At 34.2% G+C, this 25,847-nt stretch overlaps 1 protein-coding gene across 1 annotated transcript in view; it reads right to left on the bottom strand.

Annotated features, from left to right (window-relative positions):
- kto (mediator complex subunit kohtalo) overlaps positions 1 to 25,847 on the bottom strand; it is a 693,083-nt gene that overhangs the window by 540,943 nt on the left and 126,293 nt on the right. The window contains exons 9-11 of the mRNA XM_090412482.1: positions 13,020 to 13,159; positions 12,789 to 12,909; positions 4,525 to 4,671 (exon numbers count right to left, since the gene is read on the bottom strand). Coding sequence (XP_090268608.1) covers positions 4,525 to 4,671; positions 12,789 to 12,909; positions 13,020 to 13,159 — 408 coding nt within the window. The remainder of the gene's footprint in view (positions 1 to 4,524; positions 4,672 to 12,788; positions 12,910 to 13,019; positions 13,160 to 25,847) is intronic.

Raw genomic sequence — 25,847 nt, 5'->3', positions numbered from 1 at the left:
CAACAATGGTATATGAAATTAAATGAAAACTAGGTCATTATATTAAAGACACTCATATGAGGTTGCAAAACATTTAGTCTAGCATCATGTATGTAATAAGGAATCAACTGATGTTGGAATATACAAACTGATATAATATATTATAATATAATATAATAAATATAAGATAATAAATAAAATAAATATAATATACTATAATATAATAATATAAGATAATAAATAAAATAAATATAATATACTACAATATAATAACATAAGATAATAAATAAAATAAATATAATATACTATAATATAATAACATAAGATAATAAAGAAAATAAATATAATATACAAAAATCAACTATATTCTCAATACAATTAAACCTATGAATTAAGTAAAAGATTTCAGCTATTTAGATAACTTTTTTAAGTGAAAATTGGCATAATAAATATAGAAATTGGTAACAGAATAAGCAAGTCAGGTATGGTGGGAATCCAATATATGGAATAAGAGAGAAATTAGTCTAAACACCAAACACAATATATAACCCATGTTCAAACATCTTTTTGACTTGTAGAAAATGTTTAAACTTGCTAACAAAGTAAATTATACTAGACAAAAAATTACATTCTTGTTTCAATTCTTTAAAACCCAAGCACGAGTAACCAAAGTTTTCAGGGGAAGTATCTATGAAGATAAGACTAAGCTACTTGTAAACAGAAGCTTTCCTTAGTCCATTCTTCCTGAGTGATTGTTTTTACTTTGTTATCTCAGATTCTTATTATAGTTCTCTAATCGAGCTTCATAAATCCCCTCCTAATGCCTTGCATGATGAAAAACCCAAATTATTCAAGTGGAAAATTTGTTATCTTCGTATGAGACCATCTAGCTTACCTTCACTTGAAAAAGCCTTTTTATTCTGAGATGACATTCCCCACATTGAGGAGAAAAACTGAAGTCCAGTCTCTTCCAGCACTATAATCTTCCATGTCTTGTGAGATGTCATCTCCTTCCAGGAGGTTGACTACCATGAGCTTCCACTGTGTATGGTTTTGTGCTTCTCTTCTGCATTCTTCATAGGACAAAAAGGTCCAGTCCTTAATATTTCTCATCAAATCTGTTCTTTGTCTTCCTCTTCTTCTTTTTCCTTGTGTCATTCCTTCTAGAAGTGTTTTTTGTAGGGATTCATGCCTTAATATGTGACCAAGGTAGGTGAGTTTTCCTTTTCTTAATGGTTTTAATCTGCTCCATCATCATCTCTAATATACAAAGCATTTGGACAGCCTAATTCTTGTTTTTGTGTGAATTTCCCTTGAGGTCAGAATGTTTTTCGTGCTAATGAAGGTTGATCTAGCAATTTCTATTCTTCTTAATATTTCCTTATCACACTTTCCTTATCTTTCCATTCTCTGTAATTAGTTAACCCAAATATATATAACTCTCTACTTGATCTAAAGTATTTCCTCTGATCTTAATATCAGATATTTTCCCTTTTTCTCTTGTTACCAGCATGGTTTTAGTTTTTTGAAGTTGAAATTAAGTCCATATTTTTCACTTAGCTTCAGCATCCCTTCTAATAGGTTTTGAAGATCTTTTTTATTTTCAGCTAGCAGTACTGTATCATCTGCATATCTTAAGTTGTTTATATTCCTGCCTCCTATGCTGACTCCTTTAAATTCTTCTAATTGCTGGAAGATATTTTCAGTATAGAGGATAAACAATATAGGAGAAAGAACACAGCCTTGTTTGACACCCTTCTTTACTGGGAATTCATCCAAGATTTCTCCTGATATTTTTATATTGCTCCCAATATAGATTTATCAGTAATCTGGTATCTTTACCATCTACTCCTAAATTTCTGATGCATTTGATTAGTTGTTCATGTTGTATATTGTCAAAGGCCTTTGTGTAGTCAATAAAACATAAGTAGACTTCTTTCTGCTTCTCCAGATATCTTTCTATAATAGTTCTAATGTTGAAGAGTCCTTCTCTAATTCCTTTATTTTCCTGAAAACCAGATTGTGTTTCAAATTAAATTAAGGGGATAAAAATCCCTTATTATTTTACAGTCAGTATGCGAAACTCTGAGATCGAAAACTATGATCTATGAGTTTTATGCCGAAGAACTATTGGCGAATCCAAGCATAAATGAACACCTGGTAGTACAACACCAAGGCAACTCGAAGCAAAGGTGCAGCAAGCTCCCTCACTATCCTTGATATTCGAGTTGTCTTGGTGTTGTACTACCAGGTGTTCACTTACGCTTGGATTCGCTGATAGTTCTTCGGCATGAAACTCTTAGATCATAGTTTTCGATCTCAGAGTTTCGCATACTGGCTGTAAAATAATAAGGGATTTTTATCCCCTTAATTTAATTAACTTCGCCAAAAAAAATAGCCGTTTGGCTTTTTATCTCAGATTGTGTTTCATTAACTTCTATTTTGATTTTATGTTTATTTCTTTCTGGGATGATATATAACATAACTTTTGCTATCTGACTGATTGTTCTGTACTCTTCACATTTGATTGTCTTTGATTTTTTAGGTATTGGTAGGAACGTTGAGTGCTTAAAATCTTTTGGCAGGTGTCCAGTTTTGTATATTTTGTTACATATGTCAGTCAGTGATCTTATAGCCTTATCATCTAAAACCTTTAGATATTCTGCCAAAATTCCATCCATTCCTGGAGTTTTTCCTGGTTCTCAGTTTCCTAATGACATTTGTTACTTCCTAGGTAAGAATAGTAGGCCCCCTCCAAATCTTCTTGCATTGGCTTATCTATTCTATCATGATTGTAGAGTTCCTTTGAATACTCTACCCATCTATCCCTTATTTTGTCTTTCTTCATTAAGATGTTTCCACTGGTATCTTCAATGCAATGAGAGCCTACCCTTTTGCAAGATTTGCTAGTTAGATCCCTAACTTTTTCATGAAGTTCTCTGGTTTTGTGCTTTTTCTCGAGAAGTAAATTTCCTTGCATTTGTTGTTGAGTCATAGTTCTTTTGCAATCCTACATTCTTTCCTGATCTCCTTGTTTAAGTTCTTGTATTCGGGACGATTTTTGTATTTCTTTCTTTCCTCCATGATTTTCAGTATCTTGTCATTGATTCAGGGTTTTTACTCATCTTCTCAAATTTGGGAATTTTTGTTTTACTGCCTTTTTTATGCCTCTTTAAATTTCTCCCATCTATCCTCAATCTCATCTTTAGAATAAGGATACTTGATGGAATCAGGAACATCAATAGCAGTGGATTGTGCCAGTTCCTTTAAAAATTTATCTTGTATTTCTTGATTTTTAAGGGAGCCAAGATCATATTTTTCTATGTTTATAGATTTCATTGTTTTCTTTAATTTTATTGCTGCTTTAATGACCACAGGGTTGTGGTCTGATTAAATATCAGCCCCTGGGTATGTTTTGGCTTGTAAGATGTTATAATCTTTTTTTAATCATTATATAGTCAATCTGGTTCCTACAGTTGTCTCCGGGATTTTTTCATGTGTAAAGTCTTCTAGGAGGGTGGCTAAATAAAGCATTTGCTATTACCAGATTGTTTTCTTCACAGAACTGTATTAATCTTTCTCCTCTTGGATTTCTATGTCCCAGGCCCTGGTTTCCCATGCAGGAAGAGATCTTTTCTGAACCTACTTTAGCATTTAGACCTCCCATAACGATAGTTATATCATTTGATTTAGCGTTGTTAAGTGCATTTTGAATGCCTTCATAGAAACATTCTACATCTTCATCTGGGTAATCAGAAGTAGGTGCATATATATGGACAATAAAAATATTAAAAGGTTGAGCTGCAATTTTTATTGCAATTATACTGTCACTTATGGGCCAAAATCCAAGAAAGGATTGTGCAATCTTATTTTTTAGTACAAATGCTACTCCATTCCTATGACTGTCTCCACATGAGTATATAATTGAATGGCTCTTTCTGTTTATTTTTCCACTATTAGTCCATTTGACTTCACTGATACCAGCAATGTCAATTTTCATTGCTTCAAGTTCTTGTATAAAGTTATCTAACTTCCCAGCTTCATATAAGGTCCTTACATTGAAAGCCTTAAAGAGAAGATTATATATAATCTTTAGTTTTTTAAAGTGCTGCCCACAGAATTGTGCGAGCTCAGTTCCATTAGTTGCACTGTGCGCAGTCAATATCTGCATGTTTATCAGTAGAGAGAGGTGTCTTACTCTACAGGTTAACATGCAGTAGGGAGATTATGAGAACTGTGCAGCTAAAATAGCACTTCACAAGTTTTGAAGAACTATAGCTTCAGTTCTTCAAATTATACCTAAGCCTATTCAGCCTATTATACCTATTCAGTATATGATTTTCATTCCCATGAGTCCAGTTCACTCATCTTCAGTTGGAAAAAAAAATAAATAAATAAAAAATAAAATAAAAAGCGAGAGAACAAGAACTGAACAAACTTTCTCATTTTTTTTTATTCACGATATAATCACCATCATCAATGTAAAAGATACACTCTACCTTTAAAAAACTGTTATGAACAATATTAAACAGATTATTAACTCACCTGAGAATTAATGGATCGAGGAGGCATTGGTAAATTTGAAGGTGCACAAGGAAGCAAATCAAGTGGTGAACCACTCAGCACAGAGCCAGACTTATTCTCACCAATATTATTCCAAACTAATGCACTTGGACAGTCCAGTGTTATTACCTAAGAATGAGAAAATAACTAATGAAAAACATTCATACTGTTCACTGGACAGAATCAGATATAGTTCTTAAATTGTGTAGCTGGATCAGGTGGATAGCAACTGTTAGTCTTAAAGCTAAGCAAGAATAACAAGCTTTCATTAATTGAAACTTATTTTAAAATGTGATTTTTTTTAAACTATGTTTTTGAATATATCAGTATAATGCATACAAATGCCATTTACATATTAAATTAAATACAGTCAACTTGCACTTAATTTTGTTGTTTCCAACATTTAAATACACACAGTCTCATCATAAATACTGTTACAACTTCCACACATCCCCCAGTGCTGCCCACAGAATTGTGCAAGCCCAGTTCCGTTAGTTGCGCTGTGCACTGTCAATATTTGCGCATTTATCAGTAGAGAGAAGTGTCTAACTGTACAGGTTAACATGCAGTAGGGAGATTATGAGAACTGTGCAGCTAAAATAGCACTTCACAAGGTTGGAATGCATCCACCTGCTATTTTCGATGCTAAAAACAATCGGGATCACTAGGATATTTGTGTATCGAACTATTAATCATTATAACGATACAGAAGACATACCTGACTGTCAAAGAAACAGGTTGACCATGCTACGTTAAGAAGCAAAAGCTTGTGAGGACTGTGAAGACATGCCTCTGCCGTAATCCTGCAAGAATGCAGAAAGTGATGTCACTAGAGATGAACGTTTCACAGAGAATAATGTCACATGTACTAACTGATGACCTGGGGAACCTATCGTCATTCTACTGGACACTTCCTCACATCACAGCTTATGTGGCAGAGGGTGATAAAATCAACGACACTTCTCCAGCGGTACACAAAGAACAGACACAGAGATCTTCTCTTCACAGATGTGATTTCACCACTGAAGAGCCATTTAACCACCAAAATGATGGTGTGAAGACATGCTTCTGCCGTAATTCTGCAAGAATGCAGAAAGTGATGTCGCTAGAGATGAACATTTCACAGAGAACAATGTCACATGTACTAACTGATGACCTGGGGAGCCTATCGTCGTTCTACTGGACACTTCCTCACATCGCAACTTATGTGGCAGAGGGTGATAAAATCAACGACACTTCTCCAGCAGTACACAAAGAACAGACACAGAGATCTTCTCTTCACAGATGAGATTTCAACAAGGAAAAGTTCTCCAACAAGGAGAACTTTTTCCATTTTCTGTGTCAGGTGCCTGGAATGGCTCAGAAAATTCCTCCACTTCTTCCATAGAGAATCTTCTGTGGGACCATTAGCACAAATAAGTTTCATTGCCCGTTTCCCCATTATGAAGTTTGCCCACATAACTCGACTTGAAATTACCTTCCAATCAAGAAGTTTATTCATGTTTGGTGTTGAATTCTATTGCTAATCCTTCCTTTCTTTGATTGTTATCCCAAATATACCATTCTATACTTATTATTTAGTAAGATGTGGTGGCCTACAAGACATCCACAAGGTGACGGATGAGGCCTTGAATTGGCTTTCCAGCCTGGATCTTGACCTGTAGTTGGTATGATGATGGCGGTGGTTATGGAGAAAACAGAAGATCACGGTCCCGTCTCACCACGAAGACATTATTCTCGTAGTCACTCTCATAGTCCTCATCATAATATCAGCAGAACTCCTCTTCATGTTAGAAGATGATGATACAGTGTGAAATGGGGTCTCCTCTAATAAATCATGTTTTCTCACACAAGACACAACTGCTTTCTACTTACACCTCGGATACAGCTACTTTTATGCTGTCAGAACATGCAGCCTTGTCATACTTGGTGCAGCAGGACGATAATTGTTCCTGGCTTAATTATGACAAGTTACTTTTGCTTTATATTTTTTTTATTTTTTTAAAAAAGGAAAGACTTAGAAAGCAGATCGTGCCTTTTATGTAATGAACTTTTATATGTTAAGATTTTCATCATTTGTTTCTGGAAATTGTGACTGTACTTTTCACTTACTAGTTTTCATGTAGCCATAAGCATAAATAAATAAATAAAATAAAATTTAGTAAGATCTCCTGTTTGTTTCCTTTTTCTCAGTAATGCCAATTATGTCCACATGGAATAAATGTGGATCTTCAGATCTTCTGCAAGTTCCATTTCTTTTCCATTAATACTTCTTATATTGAAGGTTCCTATGTTCAGTTCCTCTGATGTTTGGTTTACTTGTCTTCTTCTAGATGATGAGTCAGAGTTTGATCCAATAGTTGACTTTTCAACTGTTCACTCTGGTTCTGTGACGAAAAAAACAAGTTTAACTGGGGAGAAGTGTGAACTGCTTAGAGCCCTAAAGTGAGGGTATGCTCAAACTTGAAGTTATGTAGGTGAATGTGTGCTATCCATATTTTTGAGATTTTTAGGCCACTATTACTGTATAGACTAAGATAGCTGATCAAAATTTCACAGGCTTTCTTAAAACTCATGAAAATTATAACTATGTTTCAAACTGGAAACACACAAGAAGTTATAAAGGAAATGGGAAAGTACGGAATAGATATTTTAGGAATAAGTGAACTGAGATGGAAAGCCTTTGGAAGAGTGAGAACTGTAAAGGGGATATCAAATACTGTATTTAGAATCAGATGAACATCATGAAAGAGGAGTGCTGCTTATATTTAGTGCAGAGACAAATTAAAGCTTGTTAAATTAGAAGCCCCTCCTTAATGGAATCTCCACCTTGATGTGGTAAGAAGGCTTGTGCACACCAATGACCTCAAAAACTATGCCAGTGGTAGCTAAGCTACTGGTAGGGCCTCCCTAGCTGAACAGGTCGAGAGGTAGGGGCCAGACTAAAAGAGATACCTTTGTCCTCCAGGTTGGGGATTTTTGCATACAGCTGTTTACCTAACCAAATAAAAAATTTCTATAACTCAGATGCCTGAACTGGAAAATTCATTGGACCGAAACAATGGAAAACAACCAAGGATAAAGGTAACGAATAGGAATCTCAGACATTTTAAAAGTAGCCAAGTGGAATGTTGAAGTATAACAACAAAGGAACTAGAATTAGTAAATGAACTAAAAATTAAAAAAATTAATAAAGCAGTGATAACAGAAACAAAAAAGAAATTAAAGAGAACAAAAGATATAGATGGCTTTACTATGCTATATAGTGGAGTGGACCAACATATCAGAGCTTCTAGTGGTGTGGCCAGTTTAATCGATAATAAATGGAAAACTAAAATACGAAAGTACAATTTTATAAATGACTGGATTATAACATTTAAATTAAAAACAGACAGAAGCTACTTAAATATCATAGGAGTATATGCCCCTGAAGAAGATAGGAAAGAGGATTCCTTAACAGTTTTATGAGGAACTACAAAATCAGTTAAATAAATGTAATAAAAATGACTATATATTAATAACAGCAGATCGTAATGCTAGAGTTGGAAATGATATAATCCCAAATATCTTAGGAAAATATGGAGAAATTTGCATGAATAACAATGGTCAAGAATTATATACTTCTATACTTTCAATAATTTTCAAATAACCAATACTTTTTTTCAAAAAATAAAATAAAATAAATAAATAAATAAATATAAATAAATATATTTGGAATGGCAGAAGAACAAGATCTATAATTGATTATATCATTACTAATCAGAAACTAGCTCCACGAGCGAGAGATGTACACGGCTATAGAGGAAGCAAAATTTTTTTAGATCATTACTTAGTAGTAGTCTCTAAAATAGAAATACTAGCAAAATGGAGAAAGGAAGTACATAAGAAAAAACAAGAAATAGAACAGAAGAAAGCATTAAAATGCTATATCAATCACAATTAACAGATTACCTAAAAGAAGCCCAAATCGGTAAAGATACAGAAGAAGAAGAAGAAGAATGGAAAACTTTAATAAAGATCATCCGTAGAGCAGCCTCTGAAGTATTTGGAAAGAAAAATAAAATATTGAAAAGAAAAACATTAAAAATCTGGAACACCGATATAGAAATTGGTTAAAAGCTAAGGTGATATCTATATTTAAGAAAGGAAACCGATAATTGTAGGAATTACAGAAGAATAAATTTATTAAATACAGGTTACAAAAGTAACACTAAAATCCTGAATAAGAGACTTAGAAATATTGCAAACAATCTACTCTCAGAAAAACAAAATGCCTTCAGACATGGAAGATCATGTATAGACAATATTTATGTGTTAAAATAAATTATTGAAAACAAGAGAAGAATTTAATTTAGAGACTATAAAGATTATGAGAAAACTTTTGAAAAATTACGCTGAAAAATATAAGAATAGAGAATATAATGAAAAAACAAGAATATCCATTACAAGACAATATGCATGGTCCATCCTCACACGTTAGGTTAAGTTAGTTAGTTGACACAGTAGTATGTTAGTCAGTTGACACAGTAGTATGTTAGTCAGTTGACACAAAAGAGAAGAGTTTAAGACAATATGCATGATCCACCCTAACAAGTTAGGTTAGGTTAGTTAGTTGACATCGATGGGACAAATTGAGATTGGACGAAATGTCCAACCGGACGAGTGTTCCGTTAGACAAACTTATAAAAGGACAAAAAAATCTTGGACCATCTGCCTTCAAATCAGTTATTTAGGCTGCATAATAACATACCTAAAAGATAAAGATATAGATGAAAAAATAAAGAAATTTCAGAAAATCTGTGGAACAATTAAAAGGACACTGAATAAAAAAAAAAAAACAAGAAGAGAAACTCAAATAAAATTTTACAAAGTAATGGCCACTCCCACTCTATTATATGATTCAGAAAAATGGGCTGTTAAAAAGAAAGATTTAAGTTAAACAGGAGCTTTAGAGATGAGATTTTTAAAAGCAATTAAAGGATGTACAAAATTGAATCATATAAAAAATGAAGACATCAGAAAAGAATTAGATATTTATAACATAAATGAAAAGATCAAGGAATATAGTGAGAAAGAGAAAGAACATATATTTAGGATGGAAAAATATCGGCTACCAATAGAAGTAGATAGATATAGACCAAAGGGGGGGAGAGAGAGAGAGAGGAAGACCAGCAACAAGATAGAAAGACCAGTGAAGCCAGAACAGGCAAATGCCTAATCCTTAAAGAAAAGAAGAAATTAGAAGCCTGTAAGTGATCGAATAATAATGACTAGATTATATTCTAGATGTATTATTAAATTAACTATAATACAGGTTTATGCACCAACAAATGAGAAGGATCTTGAAAATAAAGAGAACTTTTATAAGTTCCAAAGATGTATAAAACAAGTATTGAAGCATGACATAATCTTATGGGTGGCATGAATGTTAAAGTTAGCAAAGAAATAATGAAGATGAGCAGTAGGTAATGAAACATGTGTCCCAAGAAATAAGAATGGTAGCCTGCTGATGGTATTTTGTGAAATGAATAATCTTGGATAGGAGGAAACACATTTAAACATAAAGACATGCATAAAATGACCTGGATATCACCAGATGGCAAAACCAAAACTCAAGCTATTCATATGCAATTTAGAGTAATTTCAGGAGTTCACTCTTGCATGTTAAATTAAAGCAAGGAGCTGATATAGGATCTCATCATCATTTAGTAACAGCTAAAATTAAATTAAAATTGCATGACATTAAAAAAAAAATTGAAATCAAAATGGAAGATGTTTAAATTATTTTTATCATAATAGAAAAATTTTCTATTATGATAAAAAAATTTCATATTTTGGAAAATCAGAAGCTATAGAGCAAGAAAGTAGAAAGCACAGAACACGACTGAAAAGTAATTGAAAAATTTTAAAATGATATTTAATAAGGATGCAAGAGACTGTTTGGGTATAAAAAGGGGAAAAAAAAAAGAACAAGACTGGTATCAGACAAGACCTAGCGACTCACAGAAGAAAGGCTTAAAATTTAAATGAAAAAGCTAAATATCAGAGATGTAAAGAAATTTATTTGACCAATTATAGAAACATAAATCAATTAAAAGATCTATAAAAGAAGATAAAAGGAATTATGTGGACAGTTTGGTAGAAGAATCACAAAAGGTGTCAGCATTACGACACATTGCAAAATATAAGTTGACAAAGCAAATATACTTGGAAGGAAAAAAGCAAGCAAATGCTATAAGGGATAAATATGGTTTGCTTCTAAGATTGTTAGAAGATGGAAAGAACACTTTGATGAGATTTTAAAAGTAGAAAACAATATAAGTGACATGATAATGGAAAAACCTTCTATAAGCAAATATAACGTTAGAACCAATGTCTAATAATAATATAATGAACATATTAGAAAAAATGAAAAGAGGAAAGCCGGGAAGATAATATAGCAACAGAAATGCTTAAGAAACTGCTGCTGATAAACTGCAACTGATTCTTTAATAGAAAGAACATATAGTTAGAATGGAAAAATATCAGCTATCAAAAGAAGTACGGACTGAAAATTGCGAAACTAATGAGCAGCCATATTGCTAAAAGCTATCAACCTGGTATATGCAACATTGAACTCACTGCTACCTCTTCACCGTATGAGGAAACTCATGTGGATGAGGAGGAAGTACTAGAGCTGTTGCACAAACTGAATCAGAAATCTGCAATAGGAACTGATGGGATATCAGCATGGATGCTAAAAGAGTGTTCAGCTGAATTGGCAATTCCTTTGACCAGACTATATAATATGAGTCTCAGAGCAGGGAAGATTTCACAAGAGTGGAGAGAATGTATGGTAATCCCATTGCACAAAGAGATGGTGCAAAGACCGATGAATCCAACATATCAACCAATCAGTATCTCAGGAATAGTGGTGAAGATTTTGGAAAAGTTGGTTAGGGCTCGCATTCAGAAATGGGTTGACAGAGAATCTCTACACGAACAGCATGGATTTACTAAGGGAAGGTCATTTTTAGCAACTTGCTGACATTCTACAATGTTACCACTGAATTAGACAAGGGGAATGGATACACCATTGATACTTTTGGATTTTGGTATGGCTTTTGACAGAATACAGCATGGAATACTGTTACATAAATAATGTTGCATAAATCAAGGATCAGTCCTTAGTCCATCGTTATTCAATCTGTACATTAATAACATTGAGAAAAATTTGACATGTGATATACAGCTATTTGCTGATGATTCAAAGATAGATAGGGTAATCAGGAGTGCTGCTGATATATGCAGTACCTGCAGAACGATTTGAATAGAGTGGAATTTTGGGCATGTGAAAATGGCTGTCACATCAATGGTAGTAAATGTACAGTCATGCACTTTGGTGTGATCAGATATCCAATGTCATGTATTATATTGGTGGGATTATGCTTAAAGAAACTGGTGAGGCTAGGGATCTTGGAATTTTAGTAGATAGGAAGTTGAAGTTCAAGGGTCATATATAGTAAAAAATTGTAAATACAATATGGAGAATAACGACAACGCTGAAATGAATCGTGACATGTAAAGATATGGAAGTAATTTTGTCTCTTAACGAAGCCTTGATAAGACCTCACTTGGACTACTGCTTTCTGTGGTGATTCTGATACAGTGGAGAGAGTGCGAAGGAGGGTGTCAAAAATGATATCAGGATTGTGGGATACTGATTCTGAAGACAGATTGAGAATTTGTAGACTGCAGACACTAGCAAACAGGAGAAAGAGGGATGACATGTTGAGACTTACAAACTTCTGAAAGGGTCATAGATGATTTCAGTTGATGAAATTTTTCATTTTATTGAGGGTGGGGAAAGGATGCAAGGGCATCCATGGAAGTTGAGAATGAATGCTGTCAAGAAGGGAGTTAGGACTAGAGTTTTCTCTCATAGAGTAGCGTGTGATTAGAATGGATTGTCGTTGGATGTTGTGTGTGCAAGTAGCATGAACGAATTCCAGAACAGGTATGACAGTTGGTGTGAATAGTATGGCCTCCCTCAATGAGTTGCTGACTCCTGGGAGGTCTCTTAATAATAATAATCTTAAAATTAGTAAAAAAAAAATTTTTTTTTAAATACTAAAACATATTTTACTAAAAATAGTTCACATCACGTATTTACTAAAATTAGAGTAAAATGATAATCAATACTATCAGAGGTATGATCTATTTATTTGATGTATATATAACAATAATTAATCACATGAAAGATATACCTGAAGAATAGCTGAAAGGCCCAGAACTATGCTCCGATGGTGTGAACAATTAAGCAACTCCACAAAACTGGCAGTAAGAGGAGTAAGTGATAACTGTGTTGGAGAAGGGGACATGGACTGACTATATATCAAATAAAAAGAAAAAATAATAAAATAAAATAAATTCAAGATCCTCATAAAAAAATTAAAAAATATTATGCCATGAACAAAATGTTACAAAATAATGCATACCTTGCTGGAGAGGTCAGTAAAGGACTCTGGCATCGTGGTGAGCTGATACTGTACTCATTTATTAGTAAACTTAATTTTTTGGAACAGTGATAGGCAAGACGACGAGATAACAGCTCGGAATGTACGAATTCATCAACATACTGCAAATATGAAATATACAAATAAGTCACCATTTCATAACATATTAATACATTTATATACTGTTTGACAAAATTAACAAAGCAAAATGTTTTTCATGAATATTTCATTTATAACAGTATCTCCAAAGGTAATCAACTGATATAATAGGCATTCTGGCATGCAAATTCAAAGTATCCAATAGAAATTTTTCTACTACTCAGCAGGCCTACACAAAATGCAAATTATTCATGCCTACAAAAATATGAATAATGACAACCACGTAACTGCATTTCCATTTTTGGCTTGCTCAATGGGTCAAGTCATATCTCTAGTATCTTCAGGATGGCAAGTCATCATCATTTAGGTTATTTTTTGAGATTGTGACCCATTTGACAACTTGAAGCCAGGCAGCCACAGGTGAAGGTGGTATGTTGTGTCACCTTCACCTGCTCTTGGCTTAAAGTGTCACGAAGTGTCATCATGGCAAATTGACACAATTTCAGAGACAGGAACCATTACAAGAAGAGGTGGTCAAGGTTGCCTCAGGGTTAAGTCAAGCAGAACAGACTCACTATCAGGCTCTAATGACAAGATGGTACCCTACAATGTCCTATAACTACTGCCTCTTGAAGTTGTTGCAGCCACAGGTGAAAACATTCCAACCAAACCAAGTTAAGAAAGTTCAGTTCAAGTGGACTCTATACAAGGAAGACAGTGGTTTGTATCCCAAACCATCAACCACTACAGAGCTCATTGAAACTTGTGTCATGAACATATGGCACCCTTACAGTTCTATTTGTTGATCTGTTTCAGCATATAAATGGATTCTAAATATTGTCTATCTGAGAATGAGGAATGTGGGGGGGGGGGAAGGCACTTACTGTAGAGGTGGTCTTCTTGTGTGGGACAGAATAATGATCAATGGCCACAACCCTCTTTATGTTTATGATAGTAACAAAGTACCTGTGCAGAAGTACAAAGAATAAATTCTCAAATCCCATGTGTGATTTTGCAGGAGTGCAATTAGCCCAGATTTTCTATTTATGCCTAACAATGCCTGCCAATAGAGTTCAAGTGGTAGAGCAGTATCTTGAGAAAATATCCAATGACTGCTATAGCCAGCATGATCATTAGATGTAAATCTGATTGAACATGCATTGCATGCTTGGTCAGATTTAATAACTGCTTCAATCGCTTGATGAGCTAAAGTCTGTTTAAGCAGAAAAAAGGGAGTTCTTGCCACAGAATCTTATAGACATCCTTATATCGAGCATGGTCTACCACTCTCAAGCTTGTTCAGAAGTTAGAGGAAATCATATGTAGTACTGATGTAATTTGACCATATTTTCAAGCATATTGTGTTGAATTCTGAATACAATCTTTATGATAATTCTTATACATCCCAACATAATATTCCTTATGCCTGTGTTACATTTCTCCGTGTCCGTTCATTTCATTATTATGCTATAGTACACTGCCATAAACGTGTCTTGCTTCATTAAAATTGCATGAGTTGCACCATATTTTCTAAGAATTTTGTTAATTTTGTCATGCAGTGTAATAATCATACAGATATATTATTACATATATATATTATAATATATATCATTATATTCATAGTGATGAGGATATGTTATAAAGGTTCCAGAGAAGATTCACAACGGTGGTCTTTGGAATGTGGAGTATGAGGACAGATTGAGGGAATGTAAATTGCAAAGCTTCATGAATAGGAGGAGGGGGATGGGATATGATTGAGACATATAAGCTAGTCAGGAATTGTTACCAGGCTGAAATGGAAGAGATTTTTCAAGGAATAGGAGAGGGGAGTGGGTAGAACAAGAGGCCATGTGGGAACTGCATAAGGAGGATGTGAGCAGATTAGTGAGGAGTAGGTTCTTTACATGGAGCATAATTAATGAGTGGAATGAACTGCCTGAATGTGTTGTGAATGTAGGCACACTGAATCCGTTTAGGGCATGGGTGGATGAGCATTGTGCGCAACAGTGTGGACCTTCAATGAGTCTCTGACTCCATGGAGGTCATATGATAATAGTAATAAAAATAATACGCTAGAAAGTTCAATCTCTTAATGCGTTAATGGTTGTTAAGTTAATTTAGAAAACAAGTTTGATCTGTAGTATAGTTTTAAGTGTTTTCTTTTTTTTATTTTGAAATTCAGAGTTAAACCACATGGAATGGAGGGAACAATTTATAAATGGTGAAAATGGGAAGATTGCATGCACAAAGAGGAGGGGAAAAAAACCGCATACACAATATGTGGAGATTTTTTTTTTTTTTACTTATGGGAATATCTCACAGTTTATGCCATAAAATCATAACACATACAGTTACATCAAGAAAATCAAAGAGAATTGCCTCACAATTACAAGAGGTATGTTAATTGTTATTTACAGAATAATTTCTCACTTATGTCAGCAATCCCTTGATGTGAATGGAAGACATTTTGAAAAAGTGATTTCATGCATCATTTAAACATAAAATACATAATGGTTGTCTATCTAATCTTTATTGTAACATTTACTCTTAATTATAAAATTATTAAATTAAAGAAAAGATTAATAAAGCACAACCAAAGAGTCTGTGCATTTTTAGGCCACCTGCTGCATATCTTACACATTTAAAACTAAATAGTTTTTCAGAAGAATCAGAAACTGAATAATTTCAGTTACCAATTCTGCAAAAAAATTGCAATTCTGATAAACATCACCACCATCAAATTCCTGACTTGTATCCTTAATGATATTACAGGATATTATGATAATACTCCATGAAAAACATACATCAGTAGTACCTTCCTATCGACAATTTTCCTCCAAATCACTCTGTTATCTCTCAAGACTCTAACATTATCAGATGTTATATTTCTGTCTTCTAAGGCACTTTTTACTATATCAATCCACCTATATCTTGGTCTTCCTCAGGATCTTTTTCCTGCCAACCTGACAGAGAACACTAGTTTTGCTAATCTTTCCTCTCCATTCTGTTTAAGTAACCATATCACCTGAGATTAGCTCTGTTAACACATTCCTGAATGCTAACAGTCTCAAGTACTTTCCTAATAGCCTCATTTTAAATATGATACTGCCATTGATGCCATCTGTTTAGTCCCTTAATCTTTCTCAGGACTCTCATATCTGTGGTCTCTAGTCTTTGGTCAAGTGTTTTACTTCTAACCCAGCTTTCAGATCCATAAGTTAAAATTTGTTTGAACACTGTTTTGTATACAGCTAATTTATTGTTTTGACTAATTTCTCTCTTAATCCATATAAATTTATTCAATTGACTTCCTACCATACTGGCTTTGTTGATTCTGTTGTTTATTTCCCTATTTAATTTACTATCTTCACTAAAAATTGTGCCTAAGTAGCAGAAATGTTTCACTTGTTCTATTTCTCCATTCACGATGCAGTTGACATTTTCAATATTTCTGCTTATTTTCATTGTGCTTGTCTTGTTATTGCTGATTTTCATATCAAATTTATTACAACAGTTATTCAATTTAGTCAGGGAATTTTGCAGACTTGTACTGGATTTAATTAAAAGTGTAACATCATCAGCATAAAATAAAGAGCTGAGATTAACATCTCAAATTTTGATATCAGGTTTAATACTGATTTCCTTCATAATGTGATCCATACAGATCACGAATAACAGAGAGGATAATGTTCATCCTTGTCTCACACCAGATTTAACATCAAACTATTTCCTGTATTTCTTTTAATTCTAACTGCTGACTTAAAAATCAAATAAAGACTAAGTATTGCTTGATATAATGCCTCATTGACACCATATAACAGTAGCTTATAATATATAGACACGTTTACACAAGAATATTATATTTTAATTTGTCAAATATTTCAGTCTGAAAATAACAGACTATCTTCAGTGGCTACATAGGAACAGTTTGTAACAAGGTGGAATACCAACAATTGATCATTCAAAAGTAGAACGAGCCACGTGATGTTATATCGTTAAGCATTAAAGAGAGGAAAACATTTTTTTATCAGAGTAATGATTAAATTAAAGTAAATTAAAAAAAAAAAGGTTTTCCTTTCTTTAATGCTTAGCAATATAACATCACGTAGCTCATTCTACTTTTGAATGATCAATGTAGCCACTGAAAATATAATATTCTTGTGTAAACGTGTCTATATGTTATAATCTTAATGTCACAAGTTTCTCTAAAGAATATAATAGTAGCATTTTGAATAGCTTTTCTCTTGGCACCTTGTCATATGCCTTTTGCAGGTCAATAAAACTTAAATACAAATATTTCTTATATTCCCATGATTTCTCAACTATTTGTCGTAAATTTTGAAAATCTGATCACGACAGCCTCTATTTGGCCTGCAAATAGAGGCTGTCATGATCAGAATCCAGTTTGTTCTTCACCAAGCTTCCCTGCAGATGTAACTTGTGCTCTGAAAATACTACTTTGAAAACTAGCAAAATATCAGTAACTAAATAAATTATTATTTTTTTTCTTCTTTTGCTATTTATGCCATTTTGTAATGTGGTATGACTAATTTAGATGTTGGTGGTTACTCATAAACAGTGTTTAGCACTATTATAAATAAATACTAACATCTAAACCTATAATTACATATTCAAAACAATGAATAGTTGGATACTGAAATACATGAACTACTACTTTATAAGCAAACAATTCACAGTTCATATATTTCAGCACAAAACTGTTCATTGTTTTATGTAAATTTTTTGACTCACATCTAAGGTGTGATCAAAACAAATTTATTTAACTGCACCATATCATTATCAAAAGTGACAAAGTACATCTTAAGATCCCAAGTTCTCTAACCATTTGGCATGTTATAATTCCAAAAATGGTTGCATTAACAGAGAGAAAGTAATTTCTAAAAATTATTTGAGTAATACATACATATACAGCCACATTTTAATATATATATATATATATATATGTATATATATACACACACACAAAATACTACATTATGAAATATGCACGTATTTAAAAGTAAGAAAGATCATAATTTTATAATCTGCCCTTTTCATATTTTAAAGTTGCAAAAAATATAAAATCTACTGCAATGTTTGCTCAGACAAACATTTAGGAAACGTGTTCATATTAAGTAAAAATATCATTATTCAAAGCAGGAAATTTGTCAGTTATCACCACTGGTCTCTCACGTAGAATTAAAATTTACTGTTGGTTACTGGTTTGAGAATTTATTTATTATTATTTTTTTTTTAATAAGAAAATTATGTGTTAAGATTTGTATAATGAAAAAGTAGTACAACTGAATTTAAGAAAAATTGTGTAGCAACTATTTCCTAATACTGTTAATCAAAAGTTCATTCTAAGATTGTTGTATTGTTGAAATGAATTTTTTAATATGTACAGGGTGGCCATAATTAAAGAGGAGGTGTTCAGAGCCATGTAGCAAAAAATGTACTTGATGAAATTCAAACAAACTTGATGTAAGTACACTCTACATCAAGAAGATAAAAAGAGTACACAATTCTGCCACAAGAGGAATTTGGTGCTATAAGCATGTGGTTTGGGATTAATTAAACAGCAATGGCTAGAAGAGAAACATCAAATCAATTTTTGTGTTAGATGTAGTTCAATATATTGAACTACATCTAACCTCCCTTGAGATGTTCTAAGAACTGCATTCTGTGAATGACATTTTCTACAGCGGAACGCAACAGATCTGTATTGATTTGCTTCACAAGCTATGTTGTTCTGTCTTTTAAGGTTGCTAATTCAGGAACATGTCTTTCATGCACCACGCATTTCAGATTGTCCCTACAACCAAAAGTCACAGGATTTGAGATCAGGCGAACGAGGTGGCACCATGCTGTGGGAAATGCAGGATTAATCACTCTATGTTCTATGAAATGTTTACATAACATTTGCTGTACCGGCAATCCAATGTGAGGTGGTTCTCCATCCACCTTGAATATAGTAGAGTCAAGGTATTTTTGTGGTTGCAGTTGCAGAACAACGAAGTTGTGCAGCATCTCTCAATACCCAACAGCATAGACAGTACACGCTGGTCCTGTCAAGTGAAATTTCTTCAGAAAGGTACAGACCGATAATAAACGATGCAGTGAAACCACACCCACCACACTGTGAGTTTCGGTACGATAAAGGGGTCTGATGGAATACAAGAGGGTTATTCGCAGTCCAAATACAGCAATTATATGAGTTAACCCTATTGTTCAGATAAAAATGTGCCTCATCACTCCACAAGATCTTTCACAGCCATGCTTCATCCACTTCCATTAGAACTAAGAACATCAGGGCAAAGTGAGTTTCTGCATCATCATGAAGCAAAGCTTGAGTATGGGAAATCTTTGAGGAGAAAACCTCAGTATTTGACGAAGGATATTCCACATAGTTGCGTATGGTATGTCTAGTTGCCTTGACATTGTCCGAGCACTGCTGGACCCTTGTGCATTATTCATTCCATGTTCCATGACAGTATTTGCAATTTAGTCAACTTTTTGAGGAATAATCCGTTTGCACCTCATCCTAGCCTCACTACTAAAGATTCACTATTTTCAAATCATAAGATAATTTTTCTAAGATTTGTTATTATCATGCATATATTGTATTGCTATAGATGAAATGACAATTTCACTCACAACATTGGCTTCGAGAAGGTAGATGAATTCATTTACCTTGGAGCTCTAATAAGCATCAACAGTAGATGTCAATCAGAAATTAAAAGAATTACCATGGCAAGGCCAGCAAGGGTGCAATTGCAGAAAATATGGAAAGACAGAAATATCTCTATCACCACTAAATCAAGATTGGTGAATAGCTTGGTGTTTTTGATTTTCATTTATGGTGCTGAATCTTGAAATTGGAAGCGATCACTATTTAGTCTTGAGTAGGATAAAATTGAATTTCATATTGAAAAGAATAACATGTAAGAAAGTTTTAAAGCGAATAAAAGTTGAGCAGTTCTCAGATGTGAACTGTAGAGTAAAATATACAAAGATTATTGAAGAAAAAAATGAAAGCGTTTGAGAACAGGAACAAAACCTTGGAGATTCCTTGGAAGATTCAGTGGCAAGCCTTGAAGAAAACCCTGATTGATTCAGCCAGAGAGGCATGTGGTGAGGTTGTCTGCGAGGATAGAAAAATCAGAACTCCATGGTGGACACAGGAAGTTAAAGAGGCAGTGAAAGAAAAGAAAAAAGCATATCAAAAGTTCCTGGCAAATAAGTCAGCTTTTGCTCTTAGAGAATACAGGGACAAATGTAAGAAAGCAAAACACTGTGTAAAACTAGCTAAACAAAAGTCACGGGAGGACTTTGGCAAGAACATAGAAAATAAATATTAAGAAGGTGGCAAGATATTCTGGAGGTTGTTGTAGAAGCTTAGAAATGGAGGAAAGAGTGCTGTAAAAGGAGTCAGAGATGATAAAGGTGACAAGAAAACAGGAGAAAAAGATATCCTTGAAGTATGGAGTAATTACTTCGAAAAATTGCTAAATGAAACAAGCAGTGATAGCACAGTGGTAAAAAACACTCAACAGGCATACATATCCATACTTGAAGTAGAAAAAGCCATCAAAGGCTTAAAATGTGGAAAGGCAGCAGGAGTAGATGATATTCGACCAGAAATGCTGAAATATGGTGGTATAAAAGTCTTACAGTGGCTGCACTGCATAGTTTAGAAAGCTTGGACAGAGGGACAAATTCCCAATGATTGGAGTAGAGCTCTAATAGTACCCATATATAAAAAGGGAAATAAAACTGAATGTGAGAATTACAGAGGTATTTCCCAGGATTTGAGGCTGTCAGGATCAGATCTTCACTTTACGACAAATAGTCGAGAAAGCAATGGGAATATAAAAGATCTGTATTTAAGTTTTGTAGATTTGGAAAAGGCATATGACAAGGTGCCAAGAGAGAAGCTATTCAATACGTACAGTTATATGGTGTCAATGGGGCATTATATCAAGCAATACTTACCGTATATTATCGCATATAATGCAAAAAATTTATGGTAAAAAATACTACTTAAAATTAGGAGTTCGCATTATATGCGGATCCTAAAAAATATAACATCTTATTAGACTCGAAAACACACAACATATACTACTTAATCCTATGCAACCAAATCTACTTGACCCACTCGCATTCAGCGACCGAGCGCACATCGTATCTGTGCATAAAGCTACTTACATTACTGGCATTATGTGCAGATATGATGCACTCTCCATCGCCGAATGATAGAGCACAGTGAGATAGAGCACAGTTAGGTATATTGGTTTAACCACAGTTCATTTTAAATATTATTTGTTAAACAAACCTAGCCTGAAAATGAGCCAACAGAAATGTAAACGTTCATCTTTTGAAGCAGGATTTAAATTGTATGGCGTGCAGTTTGCAGAAGAACATAATAACAGTGTTGCTATGAGAGAATTTGGTGTAGCAGAGAGTAATATTAGACTTTGACGTAAGTAAAAAGACAATCTTGAAAAAATCCCCAAAACTCGTGGAGATGTAGCATCCCTTCCAGAACTTGAAGAAGAGCTAAATTAATGGATTTTGACGCAACGACAAGATGGCATTATAGTAACAAGAAATGCAATTCGTTTTCGAGCTCTACAACTCAAGAATGGTAAGTTCAAGGACACACCAGGTATTTCATCTTTTCTTGCTTAGCCTGGGTGGTGCAACAGATTTATGGAACGCAAAGCATTAACATTACGACACCAAACAAAAATTGCACAGAAGTTACCAAAGCAGCTTGAGAAAAAGTGCAGTCCTTCCATAAATTTATCACAAAATTATGGAAGTGTCACGGATATGAACTTTCCCAAAATTGGCAATATGGATGAGACGCCCATGTACTCTGATATGCCTGGGAATTAAACAGTAAACTCAGTTGGTGAAAAGGGTGTCTTCATAAAAACAAGAGGACATGAAAAAACGCATTTTACCGTTGTTCTAGCATGCATGGCAGACGGAACCAAATTAAAGCCAACAGTGATATTTAAAAGGAAGAAAATTCCGAAGCATATGAAATTTCCACCAGGTGTAATTGTTTGCGCCAATCAGAAAGGTTGGATGGATGAAGAAGGTGTACAATTGTGGCTGGATCAAGCATGGAACATACATCAGGGTCGTTTGTTATGTCAACAAAGCATGCTAGTCTGGGATATGTTCCGGGCGCATTTAACAGAGGCAAGCAAAGAGAAAGCACATGAGCTACGTACAGACCTAACAGTCATACCGGGTGGTCTAACTTCCGTTTTGCAGCCACTTGATGTCAGCTTGAATAAGTCATTTAAAGATCACTTACGTGAAAAATGGAGAGAATGGATGTCATCTAGTTTGGTGAAGATGACAAAGGGTGGGAATTTTCAGAAGCCTGAGATTATCCTAGTCACCAGCTGGGTTAAAGAAGCATGGGATTCGATACCATCTGAAATGATTCAATGCTCATTTCTTAAATGTGGAATAAGTAATTCAATGGATGGATCCGAAGATCACGTCATATACAAAAGCGAGGATGATGCACAACAAATTGGAGAGCATGAAGACGATGATGACAACTGCTACACTGATGACGCAATCCCTACAGATGAATTTATAAATTAAATGTTTGAAGACTCAAAAGATGAAGATTCGTATTGTGTTTTGACATTTTGTTTTAAAATAAATATTTCTTTCGTTAATTTGTCTTGTATTTTGACATTTTGTTTTAAAATAAATATTTTTTTCGTTAATTCGTCTTGTATTTTGATATTTTGTTTTAAAATAAATATTTCTTTCGTTAATTTGTATTGTATTATTTATAATGTTATGGAACAAGATTAACAGATCACATTATACGTGGACTATAATGTGATCTGTTTTCAAAGATTTCAAACAAAATTTCTAGTTCGCATTATACGTGGATCACATTATACGCGATAATATACGGTAGTCTTTATTTGAGTTGTAAGTCAGCAGTTAGAATTGAAGCATATACAGGAAGATGGTTTAATGTTAAATCTGGTGTGAGACAAGGATGTACATTATCCCCTCTGTTATTCATTATCTATATGGATCACATTATGAAGGAAAGTGGTATTAAACATGATGTCAGAATTGGAGATGTTAATGTCAGCTCTTTGCTTTATGCAGACGATGTTATACTTCTAAATAAAACCTCTACAAGTTTGCAAGATTCTCTGACTAAATTGAATAACTGTTGTAATAGATATGGTATGAAGGTCAGCATTAAAAGACAAAGACAATGAAAATAGGTAGAATTGTTGAAAATGTCAACTGCGTTGTGAGCGGGGAACCTGTGGAACAAGTAAAACATTTCAGCTACTTAAGTACAATTTTTAGTGAAGATGGTAAATTAAATAAGGAAATAGACAACAGAAACAACAAAGCTGGTATGGTAGGCAGTCAACTGAATAAATTCATGTGGAATAAGAGAGAAATTAGTCAGAACACTAAATTAGCTGTATACAAAACAGTGTTCAAACCAGTTTTAACTTATGGATCTGAGAACTGGGTCAGAAGTAAAACACTTGACCAAAGACTAGAGACAGCAGATGAGAGTCCTGAGAAAGATTCGAGGCATGAACAGATGGCATCAATGGCAATATCATATTAAAAATGAGGATATTAGGAAGGAACTTGACATTGTCAGCATCCAGGAATGTGTTAGCAGAGCTAATTTCAGGTGGTATGGTCACTTAAACAGAATGGGCAAGGAAAGATTAGCAAAACAAGTGTTCTCTGCCAGGTTGGCAGTAAAATGAACCAGAGGAAGACCGAGATATAGGTGGATTGATATGGTACAAAGTGCCTTAGACGATAGAAATATAAGATCTGAAAATGTTGGAGTCTTGACAAGTAACAGACTGATTTGGAGGAAAATTGCAGATAGGAAGTTAGTAATGACGTAAATTTTTCATGTAGTACTATCATATCCTGTACACCCCCTTGAGGGTACATGTCAGGAATTTGATGATGATGTGCTGAATCTTGGGCACTCAGCAAAAAAAGATATGGACGAGATAAAGCACTGAGATGTGATGCTGGAGAAGAATGTTGAGAGTCTCCAGGATGGACAAAAGGTTTAATGAAAGTATAATAAGCCAATTAAAAATCAAGAGGAAGCTATGTGATGTAAATGAAACAATTCTCAAATATTTCAGTCACATTTCAAGCCAGGAAAAACTTATCATCCAGGACAAAGTGGAAGGAAAAAGAGGATGCTCAAGACCAAGGTGAGATCCACAGCACTTCAGTCTTATCAGAATGATGTGAATCCATTTTCTCAGAAAACAGATAGAAAGTGTCAGAAGTCCTCAGACATGAGGAGACGGAGCAACTGAACATTACTGTTGATGAATCTTTTCTCCTATCCTTCAAACGCCAGAATTCTCGAAGTGCAGCATTAGCATTACCACCTTGTTGATAGTAAAGCTTGTAATGCTTGATAGCAATGTATGTTCTGGTAAGGTGAGATCCACAGCACTTCAGTCTTATCAGAATGATGCGAATCCATTTTAGTCTTCCTTATATCCACCACTTCATCAAACAGTGAGTGAGATTATGCCAATATTATGCAATTCTAGCACCAATTTTCTGCTGGTGACAGATTTTTTTTTTTTTTAATCAAAACCCCATGTTCCAGAGTGTACGGACACCAAGTGTGACTGAATTTCATCCAATACATTTTCGCTACAGAGCTCTGAACAACTCTTTAATTATGGCTATCCAATATATATACATGCTTGTGTGCTCTCACTATAGCAAATGCAACTATAGTGAAATCTACCACGCTAAACTTGGTTCTATGAATATGTAGTAGATAGAGTACACTAACTACTGAATATTCATCATATCAGTCCCACACACACACACAATAGGTTGCAGAACTTATTGGCATTAATGATAGATATGGGTAATGAGGATCCTACTGAAATTTTTTTGAGCAGCTGATGATTGTGATCTTCTAGAACACTGTGAGGAAAACTATGCCAGAGTAAAGAAGTAAATGAATGAGAGGCAAAGAGGAGAGGTGCAATGAGTTTGCAGTTGAGTATGAATGAGTACCGAGTTGCCACTGCTTGTGTTATCATAGGCTTAGCAAAAAAAATGGAAAAGGAATAACAGATGTCACTTTAGTGGAACAATATTCATGGAAGTATCTATAGAAAATACATAAAGAAGAAACAGATGACTGTTCTGTGAAGCAGAAAATGAAGCAAGTCTTCAAAAAAAAAAAAAAGGGGGGGAGGATTGTGAATCAATCAAAGATGTGCTCTTCTGGATGAATTCTGGTTTTTTGGCACATCAGTTCCAGCAAGCTTTTGGGAAGCAGAGAATGGATGTGATGTTTTTGTGCCAGGAAAAGTTCAAGATGTGTCAGCACAAAAAAGCAACATTTAATTTTATCTGGATATTACCAAAGGTAAGAGGAGATGAAATGAAATCTTTGTTATGGGAAAGAAAGTAGAATGTATTTTCGCAGCACTGAAAGTGACCAGGTTGTGTTGTCCTCTCTCTCTCTCTCCATTCTTCAAAGGGATGAGGACAACTCAGTATGTTTCTGCAACAGTGTGCTAGAATAAAGATAGCAGTGAAAAGCCAGATTTGTGTGTTGTATACATTAAAAAGAGACATTCTCAGAAAGTGGCAAAGCAAACAAAACTCATATAAACCCCACAACAC

This window comes from Typopeltis vanoorti, chromosome 22 (assembly GCF_054136105.1).
Source record: "Typopeltis vanoorti isolate ZY-2024b chromosome 22, IOZ_Tvanoo_1.0, whole genome shotgun sequence".
Lineage (NCBI taxonomy): Eukaryota > Metazoa > Arthropoda > Arachnida > Uropygi > Thelyphonidae > Typopeltis > Typopeltis vanoorti.
This window is presented reverse-complemented; position numbering and strand designations above follow the sequence as displayed.